Here is a 10,075-nt window from a genome sequence, read left to right as displayed (position 1 = left end):
CAATAAGCGCTTCATATTCAAAAGGATTCATAGAAAGGATTTTTTGACAAGTGCAGTTTTCTGATAACTTTTAGACTGGGTAAAAAAATTAAATAGTTTTACTTGGTGACTTCATAAAGCTGTGAACAGAAGATTAACATCAAGAACCCAGTATGCTGGCATCAAGTTTCCAACGATATGTCCATTTGGCTGTGATATTGTTAACCCATCTTAATTCATTAAAGTAGATGCTCAAGTGATTCTTATACCTATTAAATTTGAAAAGCATTCACTCTAAATATTTCTGAATATTTCAAATATTACTGCTACTCTTGGATGGAAAAATGCATCCAACGCACCAAACAATAATGGGCATCTCAACTAATGCTGCATTCAAGCGGCTAAATTCTAAAACATAGTGATAAATTTCATGTTCTGCCCTCTCAACTGGAGTAGTACTGAGAGGCACTTACAGAAATGCGTGCTGACATCAACTTGAAATCTTGGCTTTAAATTCTTGGAAGTCAGAGTCCCTTCTCACAAAAGAGATAACATAAACTATCCCGAGTCATGTCACTCATTTATACAGGGTCAGCCAACTGGAAGCTACAAAGAGTTTTGCAGGCTGTAGCCGAACTTTTCCATCCCTTTTCCGCGTGCTGCCCTCAGCAGGTGTTTCCTGAGTCCAAGGCCTGGTCCTAGCGGAGCCTCTGGAGGTATGGGTGGGGAGTTGCCTCAGGGGGGGCGGGGCTTAGCTGCAGGGGCGGGGTCGAGGCGGGGCCGGAGTGGAGCCCGGCAACAGTGGGGCGGAGCCGAGCCCAGGAGGAATGGTGGGGGTGGGCGGAGCCGCGGGGACGGGGCGTGAATGTGGGCGGTGTCGCGGGGCGGGATGGGGCGTTGCGGGAGAGGGGCGGGGCAGAGAGGAGCGGCGGGGCGGAGCGACCCGGTCACCAAGCCGCCCGGCGGGGGCGGAGCGAGCGCCGCAGACCTGGGACCCGCGTTTGATCGCGCAGTTCTCACGGCCTGGTTTAGGCGGACCGCGGAGCAGACCCCCGGCCGCGATCCCCATGGGGCTGTGTTTTCCCTGTCCCACCGAGGCCGCGCCTCCCTCGCCGGACCTGGTGAGTAAGGCTGCCTGCCCGCTTCCCCGCGTCAGCCCGCCGGCGCCGCGCGCACCTGTTCCCGGAGGGGCGCGCCGGGAGGCCGGAGCTTCGGCCACGAGACGGGCCGTTGGACGCGGCGGCGCGGGCCGGAGAGCCGCCGGTGGGGACCCAGCTAGCAGAGACGGGTGGCTGCGCCCCGAGGGACCTCGACGTCCTGCCTGCGGGATTTGGGGGCTGTCTCCGCGTCCGTCTCTCTCCCTCTGAAGGCGGCTCCGGTGTCTCTTTACCTTTCGCCGCCGGCAAAATCGGGAATTCGTAGGACGCAGGCGCACGCGGACGGTGCGCTGTGGGGACCACTCCTGGAGATGCGGTAGATGAAGTTAATATGTGAAAAGACATCCCTCTTTCTCCGTGAACTGAGGAGTTTCATCTTGTAGGAGATGTGCATTTTTATGTGTCTGTACCAGCTGTTTAAAGAAGGTGCTGAATAAAGTCTTGTCTATTTCTGCGTTTTATTAGATATTGTATTAGTGAATCTCTCTTTAGTATTTATCTACGTTCTATTTTAAAAAGCATTTTATGTAGTAGAGAATATACAATTTATAAGGTTGCCACGTTTAGCGAATAAAAATACAAGGCATCCTGAAATTAGAATTTTCAGTTTAACGAGAAATGCATCTTAAAAATATGTCGATTTGTCCCCATGCAATATTGGGGGCATACTTGTACTAGAAAGTAGTCGTTATTTATCTGGATAATTGCAGATGTATCTAGGTGGTTTGTGGTATAGTACATTTATACTTTTTGTAGCTTTCTATTTTTAACAGCCTTTTTACCTTAATAATCCTTACAGGGAATTGTTAACAGAAAACCTAAATTTTAGGTTTATTAATATTTAGCTAAAAATTCTTTGAAGGAAATGAATTGTTTAGGGAAGTACATTAACTCTTCAGCTATTTGATCTTAAGTGCTAAAAACGACCTGGAAGTTAATATGAGAAAATTCACCTTGTCTTCCTTGCTACTGTTGCTTTTAAATGTTCTTAATTTTCTTTATCTGGCTGTTGATAAAAAAAACTAATGTGCCAGCAGTTGTTAAGCCCTCCCTGTCACCCCCAGAGATAACCACATGGCAGAATACTTGAATGCCACTTTATCTTTGAGGCTTTTCTTCACCACTCTAAATAAAATAGATCCTCCACTCTACCATCAACCCATCCTTCCATTTTGACCATACTCTTTGTATTTCCCAGAAGCACTTCCTTCAGTCTAATAAATGTACATTTATTTGATTATATATGACTGTCCTCATTGGAATGTAAATTCTATGTGGGTGGAAATATTTCTCTGTATTATTTCACTGCTGTGTTCTCAGCACCGGGAATAGTTCCTAGGTATGATTGTTGCTCAGTAAGTATCCAAAGAATGAATAAGTGAATGAATGTTTTGTGGAAAATGAAATTATTAACACAGCTCCCAAGAGAATGCTGTTTACTGTCGTATATATTTAAATAACTTATAACTTGTGATTAATCTAGGTAGAAAAATAATATTCATGGTGTCTCAACATGGAACAGTACATCTCAAATATCCTTCAGTCCTTCTTGTCCTACACAATGAGATTCATTCTCTTCATTCATGAACTTTTTCTGAAAATACCAGGCTGCCTCAAACTCCTTTTTAATTGGCAGTATCAACCATGTATTTCCTTGCTTGTATTGTTCAATGTCATTTGTTTTATTATTGCCCTGACTAGTTTGTTAGCGCTTAAAAAAAAAAGCGCAAATAGATTATTTCACAGGCCAATCTGTGTATGTATGTATGAGATATAAAATGTGTATATATAGATATATGTCTCACCTTGTGCTTACTTAAAGGTACACTGATTGGGAAAATGAAATTCAGAAAGTTGAGTATTTTATAAATGTTATAAGTAATGGCATTCCTAGTGGGACAGTTGAGGCCAGTACTATTTTTATAAGCTATTATATTACTGGTAAGATAAAGTATAAAATATCAAGGATCATGTTTGGTTTTATTTAAAACCATATTTCTTACACATTTTTTCTAGGAAGAAAAAAGAGCAAAGCTTGCAGAGGCTGCGGAGAGAAGACAGAAGGAGGTAACAGTAAAATAAAATTCGACCTTAGATGGTTAAATTTGTGCTTTGTTCTCTGTAAATGTCTATTACTAGTAGTATTCTGTAATGAAAATGATATCTGATATCTTACAAATTTAAAGTAAACATTTTTCAGAATGATTTCTGTGTTTCAGTAAATTCATTTAATGCATTAATGTCATTTGTGTGTGTGCTCAGTCATGTCCACTTTTCTGTGATCCCACGGACTGTAGCCAGCCAGTCTCCTCTGTCCATGAGATTGTCTCCACAAGAATCCTAGAGTGGGTCGCCATGGCCTCCTCCAGGGATTTGTTATTTAATGTATGACAATTACCATACACGTGTCTTCCGTTATGTGAGATGCCCCTTTAATAACATTGTTCCTTGAGATGAACTGACTGAGCCTTGTAAAGCACTGACAGTTGTGAAGTAATTTTAGGGGCGAAATGTGTATGGTTGCAAAATACTCAGTGAAGAAATTGTAGTATGTTTTATGTAAAGCTGTTTTAGAAATAGTCTAATTCTTTGTTGCCAGAAAAATAGACCAACCCCTCCCCTGCCCCCACATCGAAAGAAAAACCTGAAAGGCAAAAAGCAAAAGACACCTTCCAGACACAGAAAACTAATTTTTGTTGTTTTTCTACAATTTTGTTGTTTATCAACAATTTTCCTGAAGGCTGCATCTCGGGGTATTCTGAATGTTCGGTCTGTGGAAGAAAAGAGAAAGAAAAAGGAAAAAATAGAAAAAGAAATGGCTACATCTGGACCCCCACCAGAAGGTGGACTTAGAGTAAGTGTTAAAATTTATTGAAGATTTGATTTACCTGGAATTTTTGAAAACTTGAGTAGTAATCCATTCAATAATTTCCTCCAGAAAATGATTATCAAAGAAATGTGAATTTAAAAGCATGAACAATATAGATTGGAAGAAGTGTCAGTTTATATGAACATTTCAACATTCATTGGAATAGATTTGTTTTCTTTTTCCCAAAATGAAAATAGATTTTTCTTGTTTATCTTAACCCTATATCTTAATACTTCATACGTACGTGTGTGTGTGTATATGTGTGCTCAGTCATGTCCAACTCTTTGCAACCCCACAGACTGTAGCCCACCAGGCTCCTCTGTCAATGGAATATTCCAGGCAAGAACACTGGAGTGGGTTGCCATTTCCTCCTCTAGGGGATCTTGCCAACCCAAGGACTGAACTTGCGTCTCTTGCATTGGCCGGTGGGTTCTTTGCCACCTGGAAAGCCTACTTACATAATTAATGACAATCTTAACTGTGTAGAAAACTTAAGCAATATGGAAGGGTACAAAGAAGAAAGTAAAAATCACCCAAATTCAGTATCATTTTGACATCATTTCTAATCTCATTTTATATGTCAATTTTATAAAATTGGATTGTACTATAACCTGCTTCAAACTCTTAGTTTTTTTCACTAAATGAAACACAAATTTCTGAATGACTTGAAGTCACATATAATGTTACAAAAATGGATATTTTTTTCTATAGTCAGAAGGTACTTCTTTCGCAGCCCACTCCAGTGTTCTTGCCTGGAGAATCCCAGGGACAGGGGAGCCTGGTGGGCTGCTGTCTATGGGGTCACACAGAGTCGGACACGACTGAAGCGACTTAGCAGCAGCAGCAGCAGCAACCTAACAAAGGGCTTCCCTGATAGCTCAGTTGGTAAAGAATCTGCCTGCAATGCAGAAGACCACAATTTGATTCCTGGGTCGGGAAGATCCCCTGGAGAAGGGATAGGGTACCCACTCCAGTACTTTTGGGCTTCCCTTGTGGCTCAGCTGGTAAAGAATCTACCTGCAATGTAGGAGACCTGGGTTCAATCCCTATGTTGAGAAGATCCCCAGAAGAAGGGAAAGGCTACCCACTCCAGTATTCTGACCTGGAGAATTCCATGGACTGTATTGTCCATGGGGTTGCAAAGAGTCAGACACTATGGAGCGACTTGCACTTTCAACCTAACAAATTTTACATCAGCTTTTGAACTCTTTGGGACGACCCAGAGGGATGGTATGGGGAGGGAGGAGGGAGGAGAGTTCAGTATGGGGAACACATGTATACCTGTGGCGGATTCATTTTGATATTTGGCAAAACTAATACAATTTTGTAAAGTTTAAAAATAAAATAAAATTAAAAAAAAATAAAAATAAAAAGCAAAAAAAAAAAAAAGAGAGAGAGAAAGGAGCTTCTGTAATTAAAGCTGAAGTTTTCATGCAATGAAGCCTATAGATTAAAAATAAGTTAGGTCTTAGATTTCTTCTGGTCCCTTCAGAAGTGCGCAAAATGAGAGACATTATCAGTATTAAATTCAGTACCTTTTTTTTCTTCGACCACCTGCATTGCTCATAGCATACAGTGAAGTTCAAAACTTTTGGCGGCTCAGAGCTTCCCTGGTGGCTCAGCTTAACAGCTGCAATCAGAATCAGCCTGCAATGAGGGAGACCTGGGTTCAATCCCTGGGTTGGGAAGGTCCCCTGGAGAAGGGAAAGGCTACCCACTCCACTATTCTGTCCTGGAGAATTCCATGGGTGGTATAGTCTGTGGGATCTCAGAGAGTTGAACACCACTGAGCAACTTTCACTTTCAGGGATAACAGAAGGGAAAATATGAGATAGACAGTAACTTTAATCCTCAAACCCTTTGGCCTGGGGCCATTTAAGGGCCGCTCTCAGATCCCTGGGTTGGGAAGATCCCCTGAAGAAGGAAATGGCAACCGACTTCAGTATTCTTGCGTGGAAAATCCCATGGACAGAGGAGCCTGGTAGGCTACAGTCCCCGGGGTTACAAAGAGTCGGACACAACTGAGCTACTTCTATCCTGTTCTCAGGCCTTGAGTGTCCTGTGGTATAGCCTGATTCTTCCTAACCTGACTCCATAGTATGAGGAAAACAGGACCCTCTCTGTCTTCACACGCTCCACATATTCATCTGCTGACTAACTGCCTCTTACAAGGACAGTTGGCATTGGTAATGCTTACTGTGTTCTGGAAAGGCAGCCTTATTTTATGAAGTCAGTGTGACGATGGCCTCAGGATACAGACTAGCATCAGTTCAGGACATACCAGCAGAGGCGTTCTGGCAGATGCCATTGGCTTATGGGGGACTTTCACAAAAGGCTGGACCTTGGATCTGACCTTGTACCAATCATGATCTCTGAGATGGCGCTTGGCCCTCAGGACTTTTAAACTCCGCAAGGAGTCTGATGTCAAACCAGATTGAGAATCACTGCTCTAGTGTTTGTAATACTAGTCCTAAAGGCTATTTTGTTGAAAATAGAGTGCCATGGTAAAAAACGTTTAAAAATACTGAATGAAGTAAAAGTGAAGAGTTGCTCAGTCGTGTCCAACTCTTTGCGACTCTTTACAGACTCTTTGGACTGTATAAAACATGGACTTTACAGCCTTTCCCTTCTCCAGGGGATCTTCCCAACCCAGGGATTGAACCCAGGTCTCCTACATTGCAGGCAGATTCTTTACCAGCTGAGCCACAAGGGAAGCCCCAAAACACTGAATATTATGTTATATATTGAATACCTTCCTTGGAGATTAAAAAAAGCACAATATTTAAATCCGTAAAAAGTCCTAAAATAAAGGGAAGTAAATTTACTTGAATTCATCTTTAATTTTTAAACTTTATTTAAATAAACATTTTTTAAAAGTATGTTACACCCAATAATGTTTCTTAATATACTTGGAACAGTAGAGACTGGTAAATACGTCTGGTATTATCCCAATGGCTTTTTCAGAACTTACTATTGCAAAATTTAATAAACTGGATTAAGCAGAATACCACGTGTAATAGTTTCTCAAGTTGAGACAGTCAAAGACTTTGTGTGTATTAGTCGCTCAGTTGTGTCCAACTCTTTGCAACCCCATGGACTCCTCTGCCCATAGGATTCTCAAGGCAAGAATACTGGAGTACAGGTTGCCATTTCCTTCTCCAGGCAAAGACTCTGCCAGACCATTATTTAATAATTTCTACCACTTCTTCACTCCCCTGCCTCAAACAAGAATTCCAGTTCCTTTATTTTTACTTTGTAGTTTCATTGTTTTTATTTTGTCTTGTGATGTTTTGTTTGACTGATTATCAGGTATTTGGAACCTAGCTGCTGCCCCTCGTTAACCTGTCCAGATATTTTCTTTCTTTCTCTGTGTACACCCTCTTATATTTTATTTCAGACTTTTGACTATAATATAAAATTTTACTAGTCACTGGCCCTCACAAAGATCATTTTACATTTGTATAGCCCAGATTCCTCTTTTACCTGTTTGTTCACTTTTTAAACAAAATTTACTTTCCTCTATATTTTTATCTTTTCTAGTGGACAGTTTCATAAAGCACAGCATGAATGGAAGAGTCTACTGCCAGTAACTAATATCTACAATCAAGTGGACATCCTCAATTTAATTTCTTCTCTTTGAATAAATGAAGATTCAGACTTTGTAATTTTAGTGCTCTCAAGTGCAGTGCTTTTTCAAAATTGAATACTGAAAATGCTTTTGATTGTGAGAGTTAGAAAATGGCCAGACCTTTCATTAAATTCTTATTTTCCCTGCCTTTGCTCTTCTGTAGATGGTGGGTGATTTGCCACTTTTTAGTAGTTAAAACATGGACCTAAATAGTGAATATATATTTGTATATTGCATGGAAAAATTCTGCATATGTCTCAGATATTTAAAGTTGCACTTGCATTTTCCCTCCTTTATGAAATGATCTAGCTCTTTATAAGTTGCTGCATAACCCTATATCTCATTATTTCATTATATGTGAAGACTTTAGCTTAAACTTGTGGACTTAGTGCCTTTTAAACTGATCATCAGGGAAAATCTTGAAAAATCATTTGAAGGGCTTATATGAAGGAACACTGTAAATTTTTATAACTTACTAAGAAATGAATATTTATTTCTAGAGAACATAAAATATCTCCTAATTTCTATTTCTGTAGCTTATAAAATTAACATACTCTCTTTATAATAAAGTTTTTTTTTTGCTTGCTGAATTTAAAATTATATATTAGTGATGCCATCAGAGGGCAGCGATGTACAATATACAGTATTGGATTCAACTCTATAAAGATTTTTGCAGTAATTGAATGAATTAAATTAAGAATGGATGGGTTATACTTAGTGTGAATGTGTTTGTCCAAATTTTATAGGTGTTTTTATTTTTTATTTATTAAAGAATGCTTATAAGATTTTTACAGATGTGAAATTGCCAAGGCCAGTATGAATGTATGAAAGAAGTATGTAAGTATTGTATTTAAAAAGGTCTACTTTAAACATAAAAATATTGCAGGGTAATTCTGTGTGATGCATTGCCATAAACTTTTTTAGATTTTTGTTCACTGGTAATATTTATTATAACAATTTTAGTTTTTTGAGTTTCTTGATATATAATAAGCTAAAACAGAAGAATTACTATATGTTTTAATTTGGTTGCTCTTTTGGATGACAAGGCCACGGTCTGAGCCCTAAATTACAATTTTCAGGTATTAAATGAAATAAGGATTGTAAATTAAAGAGACCAACTCACCTAACCTACAGAAAGGAAACTGAACTACTATCTCGCTCATCCCTCCCACAAATCTTGTGTTATATTGCAGTATATGATGTATTTTAAAGACTTTGAACTATAATATAGATCTCTTGACTCCTCAATTGGAAAACATCACTTTCTTTGATTATGGAATGAAATATTCTGTGACTGTCCAGGCAAGATATGTAGTTATAGACAGGTTCAATTTTCTTTATCCTTTAGAGAATTGGTGGTATGTTTGTTCAGAAAGGATAGTGAAGTCATTGGATTGTATTTTAGAAATAAAATTCTTGACTCTATGAACATGATTAATTTTTTTCAAGGCAGAAAGGAGAAAAGAACATTAATAGATGAATGGGTATGGAACCAGAATATACCATTCCTAGAATGTGTGCATCCTTCCTTCTGTTTTAATATAGAAAAGACAGTTTTATCAGTGTTAACAGCTTATAGTTGGGGTTAGTGTAGACAAAAGGCTTACATCTTGGGGATAATGCCCTATTTCTAATAGCAGTTTATATCCAAATACCATGCTTATTTACTGTTGAACCAAGAATGCTGTGCTGGCGAATTGCCTTCTAGTAACAGTGGATATGCCCTTCCAGTCAACCATGGCCTGCCTCCTTGGGTGTAATCGACTGTCCCCAGAACCACATGGGTTGCATGGCTTTTAAGGGGTGATACTCATGTTAGGAATAGTGTTAGGAAGGAGAAGGAAAAAGGGGAGACTGGATGCCTGATAGGAAACCAGTAAGTGACTACTTAAAAAAAAATGTACACACGCACACACATTCTCAAGGAATCTTCCTCAAAGTTATAAATCAGTTTCTGATGAAACCTTAGCTTAGAGCCAATTTCCCATAATTGATAATTTAAATAGGAAAGCATTATAATTCTCAATATGTCACCTAAACTCCCCAACCAAATTACTAAAATAAAACTAAACAGTAAAATGCTTATATGTATTGACTATCTATCACATTAAGTGCTTAAACCACTGCTTGTTGATTCTAATCATCAAACTGTTACTATGGCTGATAACAAAAAGTTGTGTATTACCACACAGCCCCTGTGTTGACGTGCTGCATGTTTTTTAAAACATCTGTATGTGATTTTTTTGTTTCACTGATTGTATTTGGAATGTAATTTTCCCACACATGGATTTGTTATCAATGCCGTATTGGCTTACAGGGTACAAATATACATTTTCCTATACAAAAAAACTGGCTTTGGCCATTTCTGTTGAACAAATTTTTTTATTTTTACTACATCTTAAATCATTTATAGGTTGGCATGTTTCTTTTCCTATACTCTAA

The 10,075-nt window shown here is 39.1% G+C and overlaps 1 protein-coding gene across 1 annotated transcript; it reads left to right on the top strand.

Annotated features, from left to right (window-relative positions):
* Nucleotides 1–885: 885 nt before the first annotated feature.
* On the top strand, nucleotides 886–9,685 carry LOC129641178 (small VCP/p97-interacting protein). The gene is made up of 4 exons (XM_055565962.1): nucleotides 886–1,100; nucleotides 3,153–3,203; nucleotides 3,877–3,990; nucleotides 7,546–9,685. Exons 1-4 carry the CDS (start codon nucleotides 1,047–1,049, stop codon nucleotides 7,558–7,560), a joined length of 234 nt encoding a protein of 77 aa, XP_055421937.1. The 5' UTR covers nucleotides 886–1,046; the 3' UTR covers nucleotides 7,561–9,685.
* Nucleotides 9,686–10,075: the final 390 nt, after the last annotated feature.

Source organism: Bubalus kerabau, unplaced genomic scaffold, assembly GCF_029407905.1.
Source record: "Bubalus kerabau isolate K-KA32 ecotype Philippines breed swamp buffalo unplaced genomic scaffold, PCC_UOA_SB_1v2 scaffold_101, whole genome shotgun sequence".
Classification (NCBI taxonomy): domain Eukaryota; kingdom Metazoa; phylum Chordata; class Mammalia; order Artiodactyla; family Bovidae; genus Bubalus; species Bubalus kerabau.
This window is presented reverse-complemented; position numbering and strand designations above follow the sequence as displayed.

Excerpts from the sequence above, each read along its gene's own strand:
- LOC129641178 (XM_055565962.1), top strand. The coding sequence starts at position 1,047 with ATGGGGCTGTGTTTTCCCTGTCCCACCGAGGCCGCGCCTCCCTCGCCG. Across the intron at positions 1,101-3,152 it reads CGCCTCCCTCGCCGGACCTG|GAAGAAAAAAGAGCAAAGCT; the intron begins GTGAGTAAGGCT and ends CATTTTTTCTAG. Across the intron at positions 3,204-3,876 it reads CGGAGAGAAGACAGAAGGAG|GCTGCATCTCGGGGTATTCT; the intron begins GTAACAGTAAAA and ends ATTTTCCTGAAG.